Raw genomic sequence first — 23,978 nt, 5'->3', positions numbered from 1 at the left:
ATAAAAAGTCTGTCATCAAAGAAAAACCCAAGACCTGATGAGTTCACAGCTTAATTCTACCAAACATTTAAAGAATTAATACCAATCTTGTTCAAACTCTTCCAAAAAAAAAAAAAACTGGGAGAGGAGGGAGTACTTCCAAGCTCTTTTTTGGAGGGCAGCATTACCCTAATACTAAAGCCAGACAAGGAAATTACAAGAAAAGAAAATTACAGGCCAATATCCTTGATGAACATAGAAGCAAAAATCCTCAACAAAATACTAGCAAACTGAATTCAACAACATATTAAAAGGATTATCCACAATGATCAAGTAGAATTTATCCCTGGTATATGAGGATGGTTAACAATATGCAAATCAATACATGTAACATATCACATTAACAGAATGAAGGACAAAATCTATATGATCATCTCATTAGATGAAGAAAAAGCATTTGACAAAATTCAACATCCTTTCATGATAATAACTCCCACCAAAATAAGGAATAGAAGGGTTGTACCTCAATACAGTGAAGGCCACATAGGAGAAGCCCATAGCTAACATTATACTCAATGATGGAAAATTGAAAGCCTTTCCTCTAAGATCTGGAACAACGTGAGGATGCTCACTCTTGCCATTTCTAGATTATACAGTATTGGAAATCTTTGCCTGAGCAATTAGGCAAGAGAAAGAAATAAATAGCACACAAATAGAAAGGAACAAGTGAAATTGTCAGTTTGCTGAAATGACATAATCTTATAGAAAATCCAACAGTCTCCACCAAAAAACTGTTGGAACTAATAAATACAGTAATGTTGCAGGATCCAAAATTGACACACAATATCAGTAGCATTTCTATACACTAACAACAAACTATCTGAAAAGAAATCAAGAGAACAATCCCACTTACAAAGCTACAAAAAGAAATACTTAGGAATAAATTTAACCAAGGACTTGAAAGACCTGTACACCAAAAACTATAAAATGTTGGTGAAATAAATTGAAGATGATACAAATAAGTGGAAAGAGTTCTTGTGTTTATGGGGTGGAAGAATCAATATTGTTAAAATGTCCACACTACCCAAAGTAATCTATAAAGATTTAGTGCAATCCCTATCAAGATTCTAATGTCATTTTTATAGAAATAGAAAAAATAATCCTAAAATTCATACAAAACCACAAACACCCCCAAATGGCCAAGGCAATCAAGCAAAAAGAACAAGCCTGGAGATGCCACACTACTTGATTTCAAACTGTACTACAAAGCTATAACAATTGAAACAGTACAGTACTGACAAAAATAGACCCATTGACAAATGGAATAGAGTAGGGAGTCCAGAAATGAACCCACACATGTACATCGGTTGATTTTACAAAAGTTCCAAGAATATCCAACGGGAAAAGAATAGTCTCTCTAATAGATGGTGTTGGGAAAACTGGATATCCACATGCAGAAGAATGAAATTGAACTCTTATCTTACACCATATACAAAAATCAACCTAAAATAGGTTAAGAGATGTGAATGTAGGACCTGAAACTATAAAACCACCAACCCCGTCTCTACTAAAAATACCAAAAAAAAAAAAAAATTAGCCGGGCATGGTGGTGGGCGCCTGTAGTCCCAGCTACTCGGAGAGGCTGAGGCAGGAGAATGGCGTGAACCCGGGAGGTGGAGCTTGCAGTGAGCCAAGATTGTGCCACTGCACTCCAGCCTGGGCGAAAGAGTGAGACTCCATCTGGAAAAAAAAAAAAAAAGAAGAAGAAGAAAACATATGAGGAAAACTACATGACATTGATCTGCGCAATGATTTTTTGGATTTGATCCAAAAAGCACAGGCAACAAAAGCAAAAACAGACAAATAGGATTACATCAAGCTAAAAAGATTCTGCACCACAAAGGAAACAATTAACAGTGTTACAATTGGAAACAACTGCACCACAAAAGGGAAAAATTAACAGGAAACAATGAACAGCAGAGACAACCTATAGATGGGGAGAAAATTTCTGCAAGTTATACACCCAATAGAGAGTTAATCTCCAAAATATATAAGGAGCTCAAACAACTCAATTGTAAGAAAACAAAAACTGAATTAAAAAATAGGCAAGAGATCAAAGTAGACATTTTTCAAGGAAGAACTGCAAATGGCCAATAGACATATGAAAAATGGCTCAATATTGTTAATAGAGAAGTGCAAATTAAAACTACAACAAGAGATCACTACACTTTTCAGAATGAGTAGGATGGTAGTTACAGAGGCTGGGGAGGTGATGGTCAAAGTGTACAAAGTCTCAGAAGGAATATGGTCTTTTTTTAGTTCTATTGCACAGCATGGTGAATACAGTTAATACAGCATTACACATTTCAACATTGCTGAGAATAAATTCCAAATGTTCTCACCACAAAAATTTTAACCAGTTCAATTTATTTAACATTATATTCATAAATCATATCAGTTTGTACCCCCAATAAAAGTATGCAATTATATACTTTCAATTTCCATGCAAGAGAAAATAGTGGTGAGGTGGGTCACCAGTATGAGGGTGGTAGAAGCAGCTATGGGCATAAATAAGATAGTGCAGGGAAAGCATATGAAGTGAAAAGGGAAAGAAGGACAGAATTCTGGCAAATAATAGCTTTTAAGGAAACTTGTTTTAGGGAGACAGAGTCTTGCTCTATTGCCCAGGCTCAGGTGATTCTCCTAGCTCAGCCTCCTGAGTACCTGGGATTACAGGCGTGTGCCACCACGCCCAGCAAATTTTTTTTTTTGTTAGAGATGGGGTCTTCCTGTGTTGCCCAGGCTGGTCTTGAATTCCTGGGCTCAAACAATCCTCTTGCCTTGGCCTCCCAAAGTGCTGGGATTGCAGGCATGAGCCACAGTGCCTGGCCAGGAAGAGGAACCTTTTAAGTGAACAAAGCTAAGAAAATGAGTGGCCCTGGGGCTGGGCGCGGTGGCTCACGCTTGTAATCCCAGCACTTTGGGAGGCCGAGGCGGGCGGATCACGAGGTCAGGAGATCGAGACCACGGTGAAACCCCGTCTCTACTAAAACTACAAAAAAATTAGCCGGGCGTGGTGGCGGGCGCCTGTAGTCCCAGCTACTCGGAGAGGCTGAGACGGGAGAATGGCGTGAACCCGGGAGGCGGAGCTTGCAGTGAGCCGAGACTGCGCCACTGCACTCCAGCCTGGGCGACAGAGTGAGACTCCATCTCAAAAAAAAAAAAAAAAAAAAAAAAAAAAGAAAAGAAAATGAGTGGCCCTGGAAGTAGGCAAAGCAGAAAGAGTTTCAAAAGAGGAATGATCAATAGGATCACATATAACAGGGAAGTCTAGAGACTGAGAAGTGAATGTTGGATTTGGATATTAGACTACTGGTGACATTAGCAAGAGAAATTTTAGTGGAGCTATGCGGGCCGAGGTCAGGCTGCCATTGGTCCAGAATAGTGAATTGTAATGAAGAAGTAGAAATTGAGCATTGATGACATTCATGACTCTTCCAAGAGCCTAGACACAAGGTGGTAAAGGTGGACAGAATTGAGGAAGACTTTTGTTTAAGATAGAATAGGCTTTGGCATGTTTATATGCTGAGGGATTAAAGATCAAAGAGGGCAAGGCTCAATACATAGGGAAGAATAGTGGATGACAGGAGACTGGGAACACAGAAGCCTGGGAGCTCTTGGAAAGAGGGGTAACACTTCCTCTGAACTAGAAGGAAGGTTAGGTACACACATATACGGGTAAGGGGAAATAGCAGTGGGAGCTTGAATAAAGATGTCTGATATTATAAACTTATGAAGCAATAACAGTTATTTGTTTGTGGGGAAGAAAGAGTTGTCTAGGAGAGAGTCAAGAATAGTGGAATAGCCATTGTGGGTTGTGGACTAGCCATTGAAGGTTTTGGAAATGAGGCTGCTCTTGAGGTGGTTGACCACAAATATCTAAAAGCTTTTATATTGTGGTTTTATTGTTTTCTCTGATCTAACCCACAGACACAGTTAAAGGGCAGAGATGTGTGATAACAGTCCAGGTTCCAGGTTGGAGGTTTGTCAAACAGGTGTGGCTAAAGGACTAGTGGTTAAGGGAGTTAATGGTCCTGGTGAGAACAGTGGGGATGATGCACCTTAAGTCTGCAAAGGCTAGGGAAGGAATTACGAAGTGTGGTGGGAGTGCTGTCTATCAGAGGAGGTTGTGGGGGCAGGCATGGTAATCTTGCACAAATACAAGGAATAAAGTAGTAAGGTTAGAGAAAGTTCTGAAAAAGGAAAATGAGAATTTAGGATCACAAAATTCTCTATTGTGAAATAGCCTGATGTGTAACCCTAGAAGCAAATGTTCAAAACTGAGTAGATGTAAAAAGCTGTAAGCAATTATGGCAAGGGTATTTGGTGGGCTTTACTCTAGAACACTGAAATCATCCAGGATGATGGTGGGACATGAGGTAGAAGGAAACAGAGAGATTGGTACCCAAGACTGGGGAATCTGGGACATTAACTATAACCATGGCCACAAATGATAAAAGTTAAAATAGTTGGATCCATACATTTTGGTAATAAGGGATTTTTGTATAGGATGGGAAGAAGCAATGGTGCAGAAGCAGAAGTGAGGACCTGGGAGAACATCCTCTGACCGTTTGTACAAGTCTGCATAATATGGGCACATGAGCACATGTTCAGCCTTTTGTGGAGGGAAGGAAGTGTTCTCACGCGAGTTTTCTTGAAGTCCAGGAAATGGCAACAATATTCAGTGAAGAGACTGGGACTGCAGGGGAGTTTATAAGGAGAAAGTGACTCCAGAGAACATGGGAAAGACTGGAAGTGAGGGGAACTGTGTATTGGACTGGGGTTGGGGGAAGTTCAGGAGAAAAACCAAAGAGTGTGCAGATCGGGGAGTATATAGGAGAAAAAGGCATTTAGGGCAGTAGTGAAGGATAGTAGGAGCAGGCCTGAGTAGTGCAAGGTTCTAAATAGAAAGTTGTTGCCAAAATGGTAGTGTTTTCATCCCCTTGGCAATGAAAGGGGAAATATCACTACAAATGTTTCACTGCAAATATCACTAGGTTGTGAACCTAGGTTGTATCATTGTTCACCTCCCCCTCCCCACCTTTTTGGTCATATATCTAACAGGATATATGCCAGGACAACAAATGTTTGCCTTTCCCCCTAGAGCATCATTAACATAATTACTCAAATAAGAGTCCCCTTTGATTAAGTAATAGAAAAGTTGAGTTCACATCTGTGCAGGTGGACCCATGTGCCTCCATAAGCTGTGGAGTTTTGAGAAGCAATGAGCTTTTATTCTTCTCATTTTTCATTATGATATCCTGGACTTACGCTGGGTTTCCTGAGTGACATGACTATGTGTTTGCAACAGTAAAAGGGTGAAGTTGCAGACATCTGGCAATTATTAGTATGTAAAATAACAAAAACAAGAAAAATGTACTGAAGCAAATCATCACGCACTTTTTCTGTGAGATCAAACATTGTAGTAACAAAAAATGACATCAAACAGAACAAACTAAAACAATGAGCCTGGTGCATATAATCTACTTTTCTGATTATTGATTTTGGTGACCCCATGTACTCCTCTAGCTCATAGTTCTGTCATAAGCATTATATTTTATATCATTTATTAGAGTATTTTTAAAGCATAACAATCTGTTTTAATTACACTTAAGTCTCTGGATAGTTTTAATATTTGTATTTTTAATCAATAGAAATACATCTTGATTATGTCTTTGGAAATGTATTTGTAGAGCTTAAAATACAGCTGAAATCATGTGGCTTTCCAATAGACTCCTTTGAAAAAGTGCTTTACTTTGCAGAATTATAAGCCAGAAAGTACTATGGCATTAAGTTATTGCAAAGCATTGTGATTTATCCAGTAAAACACATGGCTACAGACCTTGTAAGCTTCTTATATTTAGCTACATCCCCCTTACCCTCAGAGAAAAGTAATCTCTGCATTATTAATGTACCTCAAGATTACTAAATGATCTACACAGTAGCCAGCCAATATGTGGTGGCCCCCAATTTTATGCTATCTGTACTGGCACTGATTTCAAGCAATCACCCTTCCACCATTGCCCCCTCCTCTCCATGCTTGGAAAGATGCTTGCTCCCTCTTCTGGCCTTGTTTTGCTAGGAAAGGTTTTGGTAATAGAGCACACATTCTTTGTCATGCCACATTTTGAGCTGACCTTCCTGCTGGACATGCCTAAAATCATACTCTTAGCAACACTTAACCCCAATTCATGTGGTCATCAGATTCGACTGGCCATGGTAGAATGTGGCCCAAATAAATCCTGATGGGACTGGACTTGCTGTGAACTTCTCCCACTCTAATACTGGACAAAATAATTGTATGCTCCCCAGTATCTCTTCATGCAGGAATGGAAGGCCTGTGTAGACAAGTGACTGACCCATCCCATTTTAGCCAAATGTGGTTATCATATGCCAAACACTGACAAGAACAATTTATCTTGAACAGTTTATCTTGGGGGCCTACTGCTTCATCATTAACTAGGAGTTAACCTGCTTTGTGATGACAGAAGTCTCTAAAATCCCCTTTTCAAGCACTATGGAATACTGATCTTACCTGGCTCATTTGCAGAGATCTCACACTTCACCAAACCAATTATGACCACATGAAACCTCCGAACTACTTATTCTAACCTAGTTGCCACTTTCCAGTTTTCTAAATCAAGCAAAGTTCTCAAACACCCGAGCGTCTCACTGGGATGTTCTATTGGATTTGCAATTGTGTTCAATTTGATTATTTGAAGTCAGTAGGTCACTTGAATACCATCAACTATCCTATTAAAAGATGCTGGTTGCCACACTTTTTTCCCCTTCTGCTTTCGTTTGGCAGCTTAATGGTTCTCAGCCTTGCTCCTGGTTGTTTATGGGGGGATTTTATTTGCTGCCATCCCTCCCCCTTTTTCACTAGACTCTTGAATGATTTGGGAGTGCTAAGGTACCCAGTGCACTATTACTAAGCTCCTGATAAATATTTGCTGAGGATGATGATATTTACATTTTTAATGTCTTCAGAGTTTAGAATTTTGACTTGGACAATATTTTGAATTTTAGGGTTTAGATTAGGTTAGGTGTCTTAATGGGGTTCTTGTTCAGATTTCTTCATATTCCAAGTGTAGTAGAAAATAGAGGTTACTATTTTCTTAAGCAACCACTAATGCTGAAAGAAAACATCAGTACATGCATGCGTTTCACTTCAAATTCATCATTTAACATCAGCCACCCCCATTTTGAGGACTGATAGCTGATTTGAAGGAGCCCTCTGAGAATTTGATTCCATAGTCCTTTCTAGGGCACCAGGTAAATCCTCCTAAGAACAGCAGCTCCTGTTCTCTCCCTCTCCTGAATGGAAGCAGACTATCTGATTCCCATCCAGCCATTCTCAGGGAGTTCATTTTTCAGAGACTCAAATGAGTGGTGAAATAGGTAATCCCAGAGCATTTGGGGGAACAATTTTTGGGGGGGAATATGAGTTTTCTTTCTTTAGAATGGAATTTCATCAGTGCCAGGCTAGCCCAGACCACAGGAAGTTTACGAATGCCTTTGTGATGGCTGGCAGGCTGGGTGAGAGTCAAAGTGGAGGTCCGCACTTGAGCAGCAGGACACTGGCTGAGAAGGTGAGTCAGCTTCTAAGGCCTTTTGGACTTGACTAGCAAGGAAAGCTGAGAGTAGGGACTATCTCAGCTGTCAATGTGTCTCATGATGACATCCACAGAATTGTGTTCCTGAAGGTGATGCTATAAATGTCAGAGTCTAAAAGATCTTGCAACCATTTTATAAATCCATACAGGCACCTTAACCCTTAGAACTGAAGTCACTTGTTAATATGTAAATGGTGGCTTCTCAGTCTATCCCCAAATAAAAATATATCTTATAAATGTTACCAAACATTTAAAATAATCATAAAATAGTTTACATACTTCATTATTTGGCTCAGAGTTCTGATGGTGAAGCAAAGTGCAGCTCTTTCCCTCCCTCTCATTCTAACTGGAACATGGTCCTTATCAAAGCGCCGACACCGCAGGAGCACTGAGGCTGACATAAAACCTGTCTGACACATTTTCTGATAAGGCAGGAATGTACTTTTCAGATCTCTTGAACATGGCCTTTCTCATCTGTCACCACTATATTTCTTCACTTTACTGGCCTAGGGGAAAAATACTATATTCTAGGACTTTTCTTACAGGTTCATATCTCATTGGCTGTTGGTTCAATGTCTTGCTCACCCAATGAGAAGGCCAAAACGCTGATGAAAGGCCTTGCTCACTCAGTGCTCTCAGAAGGCAGAACTCATCAGCTGACTTGCCAGTCACCCTCGCCACAGACACTGGCTTAAAAGGTACAGAACCAGATTTCAAAACTGTTTGTAAGGCTTATTGGGGGGGAGGGAGGGAGGGAGAGGGAGGAGAGAGAGAGAGGAATATGTATCTGTTGCAGGGCATCAGCTCCCAATTTCTCACTGGAGGAGGTGACTTCATCCCAGCCCCCACTAAGCCCAGAACCAGCCTTGGTTGTGATGCGTACCCAGAGGTACTACCAGCCCTTAGAGAAATTTCTGCAATGACTGAGCTTCTGGACAGAATTCGGCCAGGCTTGAACCCGAGAAGAGATGCCCCATGAAGTCCTTTTTTGGGCAGCACCAAAAATCTGCCAGCAGGTATATTAGTTCTCCTTTCTCTCGCCAGCTGGAAAGGAAAGAACCATTGAAAGTTATAAATAACTGAAAAGAAAATCAGATTGGTTTATTGCTTCTGCTTGTATACAGAGTTGAAGAGTAAGTTTGATTGAGTGCCTGGAGTGGGTGGTGGATGAGGGGAATTATGGAAGAGAGAGGGGTTCTTCAAGTCTGTTATTTTTCAAGAGATGGGGTCTCGCTGTGTTGCCCAGGCTGGTCTTGAACTCCTGGGCTCAAGCAATCCACCCATCTCAGCCTCCCAAAGTGTTGGGATTACAGATGTGAGGCACCACACCTGGCCTCAAATCTGTTCTTGAGCAGTAGAGAGGAAAGGAGAAAGGAAGGGACCCATTGGCTAAAATAAAATACATTTTTAAGGACAACTCTCAGTGAGTGGTTGTGATGGCCACACCCTGCTAGGGCTCTTCCCTCGCCTCCTGGAGCCCCTCCCTTCATCCTCTCCTGTACTGCTGGGCCCAGCCTAGTGTGGAAGAAGAGTAAAGCTGAGCTAGAAGTATTTTCTGCTGGTGCCCCACCAATTTAAACACATTAAATTTGGAGTGTAGTTCTCCCTTTGTATGAGGCTGTTATCTATGATGACATCCTGTTCTTGAACTCTGATACTGTAAAGAAAGCAGATGCCTTCACTTCACGATTGCATACCTAAATGAAGATTTAGTACATTTCATTATGGTAATCCTCGGCTCAGCCTCCACCCTGCGTAGCTACTGGATTTATAAATTACAGTCCAGTATAGTGGCAGTTGGAGTCCCAAATTACTAAAAGCCAGAGCCAGGAAATCTTCTTGGATTGTGCCAGTCTCAGAGTTTGCTCTTGATTCTGATTTTCTATGCTGGTATATGGAAATCATCTTGGACAGGTCTCCAGGGATTCCAGGGAAAGAGCATGGGTAAGAGTGGTTAAGCTTACCCACTTGGATATCTAAGTGCACGTTAGTTTGCATTTCCAAATCCGCTTCTAATTTGGATAGTACACTTTACAAAGCTTATTAGAAAACTGGTCTAAAAGAACACATTTGAAAGAGCATTAAAAAGCACGAAGAGGAGGCCTTCTAACCCCAATAGCAACATTTTGAGGTTTGACACAGCAAGAGATTTTTCTTTCTTTCAAAGAACATTATTTCTTTCTTTCAAAGGACAGCCAGCTCTCAAGAGTAATAGATAATAGCAATAGGGGAGCAATCCAACTCACATACAAGCTCCGAAGTTCATTGGAGGCAAGCATTCCATCCTCTCCCCTTACCTAACATTCTCTCACTTGCTCACATAGACTTAACTAAATTTCATCTCTCGTTTTTCCCTTGACCACTCTTCTAGCAAATGGACTAATTAATAAGTGGTCAAAAGGCTGAAGAAAGAGAAGTCAGAGGCCACAACAGGCCCAAATTTGATAACCTGTGCCTGGAATATGGCAAGCTGGCCCTGTAATAACTTCCAGATGAATCACGGTTTTTTTCAGACACCAGCAGGTGAACTGAAATCATTCTATTTGCCTCCCACTTCTTCCATCCAGAATTACTGATCTCCGCTGGGGCTGGTAAAAACAGCTGGTTGAGGTCTCTAGTCTCTGGCCATTCTTAGGGATGGTCATTTTATTCCTAAGTGTAACCCCTTCTGGTGTGACCCATGTGTTTTCTGCCAACTCTCCACAAAGAAGGCCAGGGGAAACTGTCTGGGTGGGACTTCTGATAGGGGACAGCAGGACCTTGGAATCTGTCACTGTGGATGAGGGGGGCAGGTGGTCCATAATGGGGAAAGGAGGACTGAATAAGATTAGGCTCTGAGGTCTTCCTGGCCTTGACCTGTGGAAAGGCTTAGAACCCCCAGATGGTCGCTCTAGTTTTGAAGAAAGAAGGTTGTCCCCAGACGGCTCTGTCTCTGACATGCGTTTTCTGCATTGCACTGTTGCATCCTGGGTGGAGAGCAGGTTAGACGAGCCTGGTTCTGGAGAAAGGGTGGGTCCCTCGCACATGCAGGGTGCAGTGGCATCCACTGGTGAGGACTTAATGGCTCCGGGATCTTGCTTTGGTTTTTCTTCCTTTGGGCTTTCCAGAGAGGAGGGAGAATCATCTTTGGCAGGTTTCTGAGTGGTCCCACAGGTTGAGCTGGGTTCCTCCTGGCTCCTCTCCAGAGGCTGAACCCCATTCTCCCCTGAGCTCTGAGAGGGCAGGGGCTGTGGGATCTGGGTGTACTGAATCTTGGGAGGGATGACTGGGACCGCCCTGGCCTGGCACATTTTGACCATGAAGGAGGTTCTCACAGCTGACACACTCACAGGAGCTGAGTTACGGCGGCCTGTCAGTGCGTGAGCAACAATGTCCAGGTCCTGGGAGTCCTGGGGGTCCTGGGAGTAAACGCTCCAGGGGTCTGCTTTACAGTAAGATGAGGTCATCCATGTGACCTTTGGGTCTCCTGGCTCAGAGACCTGCATTCCAGGTGAACTAAAAGAGGCCACGTTCTCAAACCAGAAGAGGTCAGCAATGGGAATGGCAGGGTCCAAGTTGAGGGAAGAAGGCCTGTTTTTCCCTTTTGGGGGCCCACAATCTGTGCTCTTTAGCTGTAACTTTGCGGGGTGCTCTCCAGGCGAAGGGCTGTCCTGCACGCTGGGTGAACTCTCCTTGCTGCTCTCTGGCCCAGGAACACCACCTTGCCTAATCTGTGGACTGCTGTGCCCCAGGTGTGTCCCCAGCTCCTTTCCCTCTGCTAGGCTGATGGGGCTGGTTTCTGCTGGCTTGGGTTGCACACCACTTGGTCCCTTCTGGTTGGGAGGAGCCTCTGCCCCTTTCAGGCCAGAGAACTCTCTGAAGGACCTCAGAGCTTTCTCATCCCATCCAGTAATCTCTCTCCTGGGTGCCTGGGGCTGAAGAGGGTCAGAATTCCTCTGTGTTTCAAGATTAGCACAGCTGCTGGAGGAGGGAACCTCAAGAGTCCACTGGCTTTTAACCGTGGGTTTGCTATCTAGAGAATGGCTCTGGCGAAGGCTGGGCCTGTGGGAAAGCCTCTTCTTCAACTGGTGACCGTGAAGGCCCTGTACCTGGGCCTCGTGCACGTCTTTCAGGGTGGGAGAGTGAAGGGGACTCGTCACCCACTGGGGTTCCTCCCAGGGCTCCACCATCTCCAGGCCATGCTGGGCAATGTCTGTCACGGTGTCATCTTCGTCACAGTCTGAAGGCTCCTGTACTGAATGGGTTACATCCTCCTCTTCTTGTGAGACGATCTCAACCTCCCTGGTTGGGCTTGGAAAACCACAGCCTTTCCCCTCGGAAGCAGCATTCTTTGAATTTTGCTTGTCACTGTGTCTTGGGGTTGCCTCCTCTCCCTGACAGAGGCTGGAGATCTCAGGGCTGTCTTGGGACTTCAGCTGGTCTATGTAGAGATCTGTCCTCAATTTCCTGGATGAGTCTTCTCTCTCCGGGCTGCCCTTTGAAAGCAGGACTGGAGGTGACTCCTCCAGAGGAGTTGGAGGGGGAGGAGCAGGTGGGAGTGGAGGAGACAGATTCCCTGGGCCTCCTACTTCCACTGTTGCTTGTGGAGATGCCTTCTCAAAAGGAACTATTTCCAGAGGAGCCAGGCTGGCAAGGTCTGGGTGCAGGCCCTGCTCAGGCACCGGCTTCTCTCTGCTGCCTGCTGTGGAAGCCCCCTGTGTGCTCTGATTGGCTGGATCCCTAGTCCACACCTCCAGAGGGGCGGAGACTGGAGCAGGGAAGGAGCCACAAGGCAAGCTCCCAGGAGGCTCTGGGGGAATAAAGGGCCCCAGACTCGACTCGAGAATAGGCTGAATTGGGCTGGTCTTCAGAGCAGGAGGTGGCAACGATGAGAGCTCCTCCTCAGATTCAACGATTTTCAGCTCCTGTTGAATCTCAGGCCAGATCAGGGCATTGACCAGATCATCTTCATCCTGAAAAACATCAATAAACTGATTGTCTTAGAACCAAGTACTCTGGGTGCTGACATCAGCATTTCCAGTGAGAGGGAAGGGACTGATAGCGTCAGCCTGTGCCAGTTCAGCAAATACAGGATGCAGCACCGATAATACCTGTGGCTATCTGAGTGCTCACCATGCACCATCACATACTTTAGCTGTATCTTGTGTAATTTTCCCAGCTACTCTAGGAGATAAACACTACTATAATTACTCCCATTTTATAAATGAGAGGTCTAGGTTCAAATAGATTAAACAATTTACCTAAGTCATACAGCAGCACACCAGGATTGAAATCCAGTTCTGTCTACACCAGAACCTAAGTACCTAATCTCTATGCACTGTTGCCTTATAAAACAACAAAAACCCTGGTCTCATTTAACTTCAGGTTCACTAGAAGGCACACAAGAATGAGAGTCTTCCAGTGGAATGAAAATGTTAAGTCTTACCCTGACACCTGCTTTCCAAATAAGTAAATATAGTTCTTTTTTAATTTTTTTTTTTTTTTTTTGAGACAGAGTCTCGCATCATCATCCAGGCTGGAGTGCAATGGTGTGATCTCAGCTCACTGCAACCTCTGCCTCCTGGGTTCACACGATTCTCCTGCCTCAGCCTCCCAAGTAGCTCGGATTACAGGTGCACACCACCACGCCTGGCTAATTTTTTGTATTTTTAGTAGAGATGGGGTTTCACTATATTGGCCAGACAGGTCTCAAACTCCTGACCTCGTGATCCACCCACCTTGGCCTCCCAAAGTGCTGGGATTAACAGGTGTGAGCCACCATGCCCGGCCTTTAATGTTATTTTTTTGAGACAGAGTCTCGCTCTATTGCCCTGGATGGAGTGCAGTGGCGTGATCTCGGCTCACTGTAGCCTCCACCTCCTGGGTTCAAGCAATTCTCCTTCCTCAGCCCCCCAAGTAACTGGGATTACAGGCATGTGCCACCATACCTGGCTAATTTTGTATTTTTAGTAGAGATGGGGTTTCACCATGTTGGCCTGGCTGGTCACAAACTCCTGACCTCAGGTGATCCACCTGCCTCAACCTCCCAAAGTGCTTCAAATGGTGTGAGCCACCATGCCTGGCCCAGTTTCTTTCATTTCTTGCCTCAAGGCCTAATTCTGTCCCAGGGCAAGGCAGCCGGGGGATGAATCTCCATCCTGGGATGGCACAGGCCTTTGTGAAAGTAATTTTTGCTGCTGACCTCTTGTCCCTTTTCACCTAGCTCTAATCACTTGTTTCATATTACAGTTACTTTAATGCTTGTCTTATTATTCCCAATGGACTGTGAGCTTCTTGAGGTCAGGATTGTGTTTATTCATCTTTGATTCATCAAGGCCAAAAGGTGCCTGGTATACTGTGAATGCGGGCTCAATAAAGGGTCTGCTGAACTGTAATGGATTCAGTGTTTTCTTTTGGATTATTTCTTTCACATATCTCTGTGGGATTACTTTGTCAAAATTAATCTGCTTCTACCACACTGCATTTATTTGTGAACATTTCTATTTTGCCTACTAGACTGTGCTCTCCTTCAGAGCCGGGACAGCCTCATCTCTTTACTCTCCTCAGCACCTACATTAACTGAGTTTTTACTAAGAAATCAATACTAAGAAACCATAAATTTAGATGAACAAATGAATATCTAAACTCCCACTTCACTCTGCCCTCTCAGTAAGCAGACCCACAGTGCAGCTTTTTGCTCAAACCAGAAACCTATGAGGTGCCTTTGACGTTTCCTTCTTTCTCAGCCTTTATCTAATCCTTCAACAAGTCCTGTCCATTCTACCTTCTAAATAGTGATTGTAGCCCTTCATTTCTATCCCCATGGCCCCACACTAGTCTACACCTCCAGCTTTTCTCTCCTGGCTTACCACATACTCCCTCCTGATGCATTTGTGCCTCCTTTCTTCAAGCCATTCTCCGCACAGAATAGAATGACCCATTTAAGACAAAATTCTGAACACCTCATATGCTTTCCCATTGCCCTTAGGTTAAACCCCAAATCCCTTCCAAGAAGTCCTGGCTCCTGCATCCCTCTGAGTCTCACTTTCTCCAGCCCAGCTATCCCAGCCTTGCTCCCATTCCTTGAATGGGAATGCTCTTTTCTACGTTGGATTCATGGCACATCTTATTCTTTCTGCCTGGAGGTCTCTTCTTTCCTAGTCCACCCACTGCCCCTTTCTTCCATCTAAGTTATCTGCCTAAATATGCACTCTACAGAGAAGCTTTCCCTGACCCTTGTGGCATGCCTCCTCCCTCTGACTAGGTTGGGTCCTCTTGCTATGTGCTCCCATGCACTCCATGCTTCCATAGCACCCCGGGTATTACTTGTTCAATCTTTCCCCGACTAGGCTGTTAGCTCCAAGAAGGCAGGGATGGTTAAAGCCTTGTTCACTATAGTGATGCCAGTGTCTGGCACAAAGTTCATGTTAAATACATGTTTCGAATGAATGAATGAATGAACTGATGCCTTTACTTGTTTCCTTGAATCCACCCGGTTCTCTTTCCAGCACTAACTTTACCTGCTTCTCAAAGCAATGTCATTCATTCCTACAGGGTCCTCCCTGTAATAATTCAATCAATCCCCATATGAATCTCTTCATCTTTCCCCTTCAACAAATGCAAATATATCTTATAGAGACCCTAGCTCAGCCATCCTGAGGCCTCCATGGCACTCCACTCTGCCCTAACTCCCAGCACATGATTCTTTTGTGCACATCCTGAAAATCAAGCCTCTGGAAGCAAGTTCAAAGGCATCCTCCTTTCTGGTACCCTCCTCTGGTCACAGAGCTGCCTCTCAAATGCAGGACTCTTCCTTGGATATCCCTGGAAAACCTCCTCACACTTTCTATGGAAGGACATTCCATAAAAACCTTCTTGGAAAATTCCACCTCTAAAAGGTAGACAAGGTTTAGTCAGCTCCAGCATTGTATTTTAACTTCTCCAGAGCCCACGGAAGGAAAGAATGGATCCTGGAAATATTTATTGTTTTGGAAATAAGTGTAGACAACTGCCCATCCAGGACATCTGGAAGAAGAAGGCTGGACTCTGTGAATGATCATGATATTTGGGACTGGGGTATGACAAGCAGGTCTTGTGCTGCTTCTGGGATTGAATGTCATTACATTCCAAGGATATGTTACTGGCTTATGGTGACATCAGGTCAGGAATATTTAGAGTTGAGTCTGTATTAGGGAATCTGAACAGGATGTTTCCTCCCCATCACTGCAGGACTTCTGAAAAGTCCACTGCAAAACAAATCTCAGACCTTCATTAGAAGTTTGTCTCTTAAAGTCCCTTTGGCAGAAACTGATTTTTAAAAAAAAATTTTTTTTTTCAATTTACTTTAAATTTTACCAAGAGCCCTTGGGAAAAAATAACTCCACCTGGCTGGAGCAGGTGGAGAGTGCACCTTACCATCTCATGGAGAAGCACAGCTTTGGCTGTGGCCCTGGGGCTCTCCTGCAGGGTGCTGGACTCCATCTCACCAGCCTCTCGTCCCTCCTCCACCACCTTCTCCGGATTTGGCCTCTTCTCTAATTCATTTGAATGTTGAGAGCTCAAGGAGATTTCTGGGGTTTTCTTCTCCTCCAGGTGGGTGCCTGGCTCCTGGGACAGGCCTTTGCTGCATTCCACTATCCTAGGTGCTTCAGGTACTGGCTTGGCATCCTCAAGACCTGCCTTCTTAGGTACAGAAGCTGCAGTGAAAATCAGAGTTATCAGTTAAAGGAGACTTCATTTCAAAAGAGACTGTTCCCAACACAGTCACTGTCCTGTCTCCTGGCCCTGTTTCAGAAGGATGAAGGGAATTCCCTCAGCTCACCACCTCTTGCATTTACTCTTTTCTCCTAGCAATGTCCTGGCCTGAGTTCCCAGAGTTACAGATTGTCAGAGAAGGAAGGGACCTCAAAGATCACCTAGTCCAGTGGTTCTCAGCCAGGGACCATCTTGCTCCTACCGTTTTCTTCTTCCATTTGGCAATGTCTGGAGACATTTTTTGGTTGCCACAACATTGGGGAGGGGTGAATGCTACTGGCATCTAGTGGATAGAAGCCAGGATGCTGCTAAATATCCTCCAGTGCACAGAACCTGTTCCATGACAAAGACTTATCCAGTCTAAAATGTCAGTAGTGCTGAAGTTGAGACACCATGCTCTAGCCCAGTCTCTGACTTCTCAAATAACTAGTCAGACTGTGAGAAGTCTATCTAGGTGCCCAAGGTTACAAAAATCTATTATTCACATCTTGCTTCTTATAATTATGATTAACAACTTCCTGTGTGACTCTTCCCAGGGGTTATCTCCTGTCAATTTGGATCTATCCAAAGTGATTAAGCTCTGTTCTTAAACATCTACGAGATCAGGAAGAAGCAGGCAGATCTCAAGTTTGGCCTCTATTGCTTTGCATGAAGGAAAGCCCCATTTCTTTGCATAAAGCTGTTTCCACACTCTGGATTAAAGACTGAGTGAGTACCCAGGACTGTGCTCGGCACATAGCAGGCCCTCAAGAAAAAATTACCATTTACAGTAGTATTAAAGAAACCTGGGTTCAAATGCTAATATCTCAGTGAATCTTGTAATCTTGGTACAAAGGCATCATAAGACTTGCTTTTCAGGGCTGATGTGAGGATAAAGTAGACAATGGAGACAAAGCATATAGCAGTGTCTGGCACACAGCACAAGCCCAGAAAAGTTTGTTGGTTAAGATTGGTTAAGACCAAACCACTCATTGCCATTGTTTATGCTGGTGTCTTAACTCTGAGGTGTCTCACCGCAAGGCCAACCCAGCAACTCAGATCTAGTGACAGCATCCTGATGTCTGAACTAAAATGCTTCAGAATTCATGACAGTGGTATTTCCTTTTGCCCGTCACTTTGCAGGCTTATTTCCTGAAATTCAATTTTATCTTTGAATATGTAAAATATTTATAGAGTTCAAAAGTTAAAACTACAGGTCATTCCTTGGTATCCATGGAGCGACTGGTTCCAGGACCTCCCCCCAATACCAAAATCCATGTGTGCTCAAGTCCCTGGTATAAAATGGCATACATAGTATTTGCATATAACCTATGCACATCTTTTTGTTTTAAATCTTCTCTAGGTTGCTTATAATATGTAATACACTGTAAATGCCATGCAAATAGCTGTTATACTGTATTGTTTAAGAAATAATGGCAAGAATAAAATCTGTACATGTTTAGTACAGATGCAATTTTTTATTCTGGAGATTTTTGATCTGTGGTTGGTTCAATCCATCTATGTGGAACCTTTGACTGTCGGGGGCCCACTGTATATAAAAAGGCCTCTTCTTGCTGGCCCAGCCACATATCTGCTATTCTACCAGCCCCCCCACCAGGCCTTGCACTCTCCTGCTCTGGTCCTCCCTGTGGTTGCAGTTCAACCCATTCTTCAAGACAAACCTAACAACACCTCTTTCAAGGCTTCCCAGACCAACCTCTCCTTGGTCACCCACCATGTGTTTATCCCTGTTGCTTCTGGTTTGTTCCACACTCCCACTGTCTCTTACAGATAACTACTTTTATTAGTTTATTGGTTTATTCTGCCAGAGTTTATTTTTGCATATTTAAACAGATACTTGTATATATTTTTGTTTCCCATCCTTAGTACACAAAATACACTATGTGATACAGACTGTTGTTTGCTTTACATTTTCTCATTTGACATATCTTGAACCAAGCCCATGCCATGTTAGTAGAGAGGGAGATTAGTCATTTTTTTTTTCTTTTTTTTTGAAACGGAGTCTCACTCTGTCGCCCAGGCTGGAGTGCAGTGGTGCGATCTCGGCTCGCTGCAATCTCCGCCTCCTGGGTTCAAGTGATTCTCCTGCCTCAACTTCCCTAGTAGCTGGGACTACAGATGCCTGCCACTGTACCTGTCTAATTTTTGTATTTTTTAGTAGAGACAGGGTTTCATCATGTTGGCCAGGCTGGTCTCAAACCCCTGACCTCAGGTGATCCGCCCGCCCCGGCCTCCCAAAGTGCTGGGATTCCAGATGTGAGCCATCGCGCCCGGCCTGATCATTCTTTATGATGTGGCCTAGTTTGGGTTTCCTTCAAAGCAGATCCTGAAACAGGGTCCTAGTAGCAGGTGGCTTATTTAGAAGGTGGTCCCAGGAAGCAGAAATGAGAAAGTGAGAAGGATGGAGGAAAAGTCAGTAAAGAGTATTTTGTTGAGTTGGTTCCCATTTTCAGCAACTGGGACTCAATCCCTGGTAACCCTAAGAAGTACTATGTAGAATGTGCCCCACAACAATCCCTCCAAACGATGAGAAGGTGGGTCATTTATCCACCAATTCCTGGCTTGTATTACTTGAGAGCTACCCCAGTTAATTCTCCATGCTTCTGGGCTGTCCCACGCAAAGGCTGTCGTGAGCCAATCCCTTCATAAAATGCTCTGAGGCAGAAAAAAAGAAATGCAAGGCAGACATCTGAGACAGGTGTCTTTCATGTGCACAGAAACTGTCCCCGACAGATGCGCAGGAGTTTGGGGGAATGTGGTGCAAGGCTCACAAAGCTATGGACTCTATAGAACTTCACTGTGTGGATGCACCCTAGTTATTCAACCAGACCCCTAAAGGGGGGCATTTGGGTTGTTTCCAGTCCTTTGCTATTACAAATAATGCCATGACGTGCAAACATTATTTTGTATTTATGCATCCATTTATTTAGGATAAATTCTTAGAAGTGAAACTTTTGGGTGAAAGGGTAAATGCATCCGTAATTTTTAAACGTATATTTTTTAACATTCTCCTAAAATCTACTAGTTGGAGGAACTTGCCAGTGTCCCTTTTTGTAGAGCTTCTTTCCATTGACCATGACCATTAATATGGACTCCTGTGTGGGGTGTGGAGGAAGGGCCCGTGCTAATCATGAGTTTGTACCTATCACTCACTCCCTTGCTGAAAACCCTCAATGGCTCCCTATTGCCTCCATTATGGCATGCGAAGCCCATCTCACTGTGGCCCAGCCACATGTCCTCTCTTCTCCCACTCCCCTAACAGGCCTTGTTCTCCCCTGCTTTGGTCCTCCCTGTGATTCCAATTGAATCCATTCCTCAAGACATAAACCTAACATCTCTTTGTAGCTTTCTCATACCATGTCCCTTAGCACTCAGTGTTATTATCTATGTGCTGCACGGTCCTCAGGTTACCATGATCTCTTTTCAGGTACATGGCTTCTACCCTTGGGTAAGTTCTTCAGAACAGAGGCAGTATCTATTCCTAAAAATTACCTGAAAATCTCCAACAAATTTTTGTTGGCTGACAGATTTGGTGGCCACTTCTAAACTACAAGAAATCTCTATAGCTCAAAAGGGAAGGGCATTGTCACGTTCCCAGCATGTGACACATTATACACAAAGTGGGTGACCATAGAGGCAGAGATTGATAATCGTTACCCAATATCTATCCTCTTCTTTATTTGGAGCTAGAACCTCCCCCACCCCCTAAGTTTTAGCTGGACACATGGCTTTCCATCTAGTGATATTTCTCAGCCTCCTGAGGGTAGAGTGGCTATGTGAAATACGTTTGGCAGATGGGAGGCAGTGGAAATGATGTGTGCAGCTTCTAAGTGACATCCTTAAGTGGAAGCTGCTTGGCTTCTTCCTCTAGCCCTTTCCCATGGGTGGGAATGTGACTGTGGGGGTGTTGAGCCTACTCTGACCATGCAGACAAGGACAACACCCCTGGGTATGGCTGAAGGAGCCTGGAACCCCAGATCTCCTGGATCACAGTCACCTTATTCTGGACTTGTGTGTAAGATAGAAATAAAATTTGAGCCGCTGTATTTTTGATTTTCTATATTATAGCAGCTTAGCCTGTACCTTAACTAATAGAATCAACTAATGAGTTTATAAGGTAGGCTTGCTCCTGATTAAAAAAAATAGGGCAAAACAAATTTTTATAGGTGTTACAGAATCATATTTCAGATGCACTAAAATAGAACTAAGAGAATTCTATTGTTAAGTTCTTTAGTAAAGGAATGAGGCAACTCCTAATATCTCTTAGGGAAATTCTGGATTTTCATTTATCTAGTTTCTGTAAAGCTATATGTTTATTCTGATCTTCTTTAACAAGCATTTCTAGAAGTGGATGCAGAGAGTGTCAGTTGTAATTTTTAAACCTGCCCATAAGCTCATCCTTCACTTTCAGAAGGATTCGGTTTGTTGTCCTTTCTCCCCACTGGCTGAGGATGAGGTTAGCAGGACATGCTCTTGAATCAGGTAAAAGTCAGATAATCAACCATGATGGTTACATTGATTAATCCTTCAATTTTTTCATTCAGAGTAATCAGTATTTACAATCATTTAACTTTAGTTAAAATGCACTACTTACTCGGTATCTCTACGCTTTGGGTCACTCTGGAATTTCACTTAGATTGGCCAAAAGTGGGAGAGTTGGTTTGACCAGAGCAACTAAAAGTTTAATTGGGTAACCTGGAAAATTGCCTTAATTCTTTTACTTTTGCCCCCGCTACTGCACAACAGAAAGAAAAATATTTAATTAATGAAGGTGAAGTTCTCCACATGGAATAATCATGGAAGAAGATAAGACACTGAAGTTAACCTCTCCCCATCAGAGAGCAGGGTGAGGGGACCTGTTGCCCCTGAGCTTTTCAGCAGCCCCCTTCCACCCTGTCTCAGATCTGGATGGCTGCCTTCCACAAGGCCCCTCTTTCTGCCCTGACTGCCCAGTGGCCACAGGTAGGAAGGCAGGCTGGAGTCTCCATTAGTGTCTTTCCCAGACCAACTTAATACAAAATGGGTATTCTTATTTATAGAGAGGAGAGAGGGGGAAAAATGGATAACAGACTGTCTCTAAAAGACCCCATGGGGCCCAGAGACCCACTCTTGCAGAGAGGATAACAAATCTCACAAAAGCCTTTGGAAACACTGTTTTCCTCAAAGCCTTCACTCCCTCCCCTATCCCTCATCCTGCTGCACCCACGCCAGCCCATGACACCGTTTTCCAGACAAGGCATCACTTGATCCCCCGAGATTTGCTCATCTGTGTACCCATCCTGAAAGGAAATGGGAGGAAGGGACTAATATTTACTCACCTCTTCTGTGAGCCAAACTATGGACAGGTATTTTATGGACATTTTCCCATTCAGACCTCACTACAGCCTTTGGGATAGGAGCCTCCCTAGCTTTGCAGATGAGAAACAGGCTCTAAAATTTCCCATTGCCAAACTGACAAAAAGCAGTAAAGCTAGCATCGGAATCAGCACGGTTGGGTTCCAAAACCTACATACTTCCCACAACATGTAGCTGCCCGGAATGCCCTTTCTCTTCTTTTCTGCATGGAGAAACCCTACCCATTTATGAAGGCTCAGTCCAAATGTCACCTCTTCCAAATCTTCTTGGAATCCTCCTGAGAGGACTGCCTCTCCTTCATGCCCTTGCCATCTGTTATGAACACCTCTTTCATGATGCTTTGGGTACCTAACCCCTCCCTAATTCCAAAAATCCTGAGGAGGCTCTTATGCTGCTTCCATAGGCTGACCCTGTGCTGAACTTCAGTGCAGAGTTTCAATTTCCCTTCTTAGTTTGTGAGCTCACTGTGGGGAAGGGATCACGTCTTAACAATCTTTGTAACTCCACAGCCCATAGTGAACACAGGAGGGAGTGTGGTATAGTGTTACAAGCATGGATTTTTTTAAAAGTATGGATTAAAATCCTGGTTTTTCCACTTCCTTGCTATGAGTGATTGAGCAAATAACCCATTCCTCTTTAAGGAAATGGGGATAATAGTGACTACCTATATCATAGGATAGAAGGGAGAAATGAGGTAATATTTGCAGGACACTTAGGAGAGTGCCTGACAACCTAATAGGTACTGAAAATGACTAATATTAACTGAAAAGAAACATTCCTAAATCACCATAAACATTTGTTGGTTTGATTGTCAGCCATCCTTTCCTTTGGGGTTCTCCCTGCTTCTATTTTATGTGGCCCATGTTTGCTTGTTAATTAAGGAGCCTCTCCTCACTCCCGACACACCCAGAGACTCAAGTGTGGCCAATCTCAGAATCCAATTAGCTGGGAAACAGTGATTAGTCCAAGGCTGGGCATGGGACTCAGGCAGATACAATCAGAATCCTTCCTACATTTGATATCAGAAAATTGGGAGAGGGATGCTCTTTCTTGTTGCTAGAGTTGCTAGCCATGTTGTCTGCAAATATAAAGTGGAAATGAGGATGGGTGGATGGCGAGAGAAGGAGACTGGAAGAACTGAATCCCCAATTCCAGCTCTGCAGCTCTGCATTCTGTGAGTTTTTCTCCTGCCTTCTCACTCTGTGAGCAAATAAAATAATAATAGGTAACATTTATTATATACCTATTGTATGTAGACACTGTTCTGAGAGCTTCATATGTATTAAATAATTTAATATTTACAACAAACTTATGAAAAAGGTATTATTAACATAATTATTCCCATTTTATGGATTAAGAAACCGAGGCACAGAATGGTTACATTAACCTGCTGAAGATCACGCAGTGAAATGGCAGAGCGTGGATTTGTACCCAGTCGGGCTCTAGAGCCCACAGGCTTAACCACTGCACTATATTGCCTTGCAAACTCGAAGCAAATTTAAGTCTGATTTTTCTCTCTTGCAATGGAAAGAGACCCTCTCTCCTCTACTTACCTGCAGAAGTCTCAGCTCCCAGCGGTTTCTCTTCTTCTGGCCAGCCTCCGCTCTCTGATCCATGAAAAGAAAACTCTTCCAGGCTGGAAAGAGACTGCAGCTCCTTTGGGGGTGTTCTGCACGGCGTGCTGTTGGTGCTGATGACGGCGGACACGCGGAGCGGCACAGACACCGCAAAAGGCTCGGAGATGTTCAGCGCCTTGCGCTGGTGACGCGGCGAGGGCTCCATCTGGAAGAGGCTGCTGGTGAAGACGGATTTGCTAGGGCTGTCGTTCGAAGTGTAGAACATACCCAGCATCTTTGGGGCTGTTTGCTCGCCCTCCGGATCCTCAATAGGCCGGAAAACCTTCAGCTGTTCCGGTGGGGGCCGGGCCTGAGCGCCCTGGAGATGGCTGCGATCACTGCTCACATCAAAGCCACCCTCAGCCCCCGGAGGCATCCCCTCCTGGCCCCATTCGCCCTCCTGCTTAGTGAGGTCACATGAGCTGCCGGTGCCAGTGGAGTGCATCTTTGTTGCTGGAATGAAAAATCCACCGGTGGTAACTGTTCGATTGAAATTTCCCTTGGTTTCTTTTCCTAGTAAAAAGGAACAAGTGTATGGTCAGCAGCCTGGGCACACATACAATAGCAGGCCTTCCAGTAAGGGCAGGCACGCGGCATTTGAATACTAGAGAGGCACAGC

General features: G+C 43.9%; 1 protein-coding gene and 1 long non-coding RNA gene across 4 annotated transcripts in view; one reads left to right on the top strand and one right to left on the bottom strand.

The window, feature by feature from the left end:
* The first annotated feature begins 3,220 nt into the window (after positions 1-3,220).
* On the top strand, positions 3,221-23,425 carry LOC134735411 (uncharacterized). The gene is made up of 3 exons (XR_010118465.1): positions 3,221-8,353; positions 8,452-8,671; positions 23,303-23,425. It is a non-coding gene; the product is annotated as an uncharacterized lncRNA (long non-coding RNA).
* ARHGAP31 (Rho GTPase activating protein 31) overlaps positions 8,736-23,978 on the bottom strand; it is a 123,331-nt gene continuing 108,088 nt past the window's right edge. For all 3 annotated transcript variants that reach the window (XM_055260244.2, XM_063630111.1, XM_063630110.1), the window contains exons 10-12: positions 23,297-23,872; positions 16,050-16,330; positions 8,736-12,607 (exon numbers count right to left, since the gene is read on the bottom strand). In XM_055260244.2, the coding sequence (XP_055116219.2) occupies positions 10,190-12,607; positions 16,050-16,330; positions 23,297-23,872 (3,275 nt within the window). In that variant the 3' untranslated portion in view covers positions 8,736-10,189. The remainder of the gene's footprint in view (positions 12,608-16,049; positions 16,331-23,296; positions 23,873-23,978) is intronic.

Source organism: Symphalangus syndactylus, chromosome 21 (genome assembly GCF_028878055.3).
Source record: "Symphalangus syndactylus isolate Jambi chromosome 21, NHGRI_mSymSyn1-v2.1_pri, whole genome shotgun sequence".
Lineage (NCBI taxonomy): Eukaryota > Metazoa > Chordata > Mammalia > Primates > Hylobatidae > Symphalangus > Symphalangus syndactylus.
This window is presented reverse-complemented; position numbering and strand designations above follow the sequence as displayed.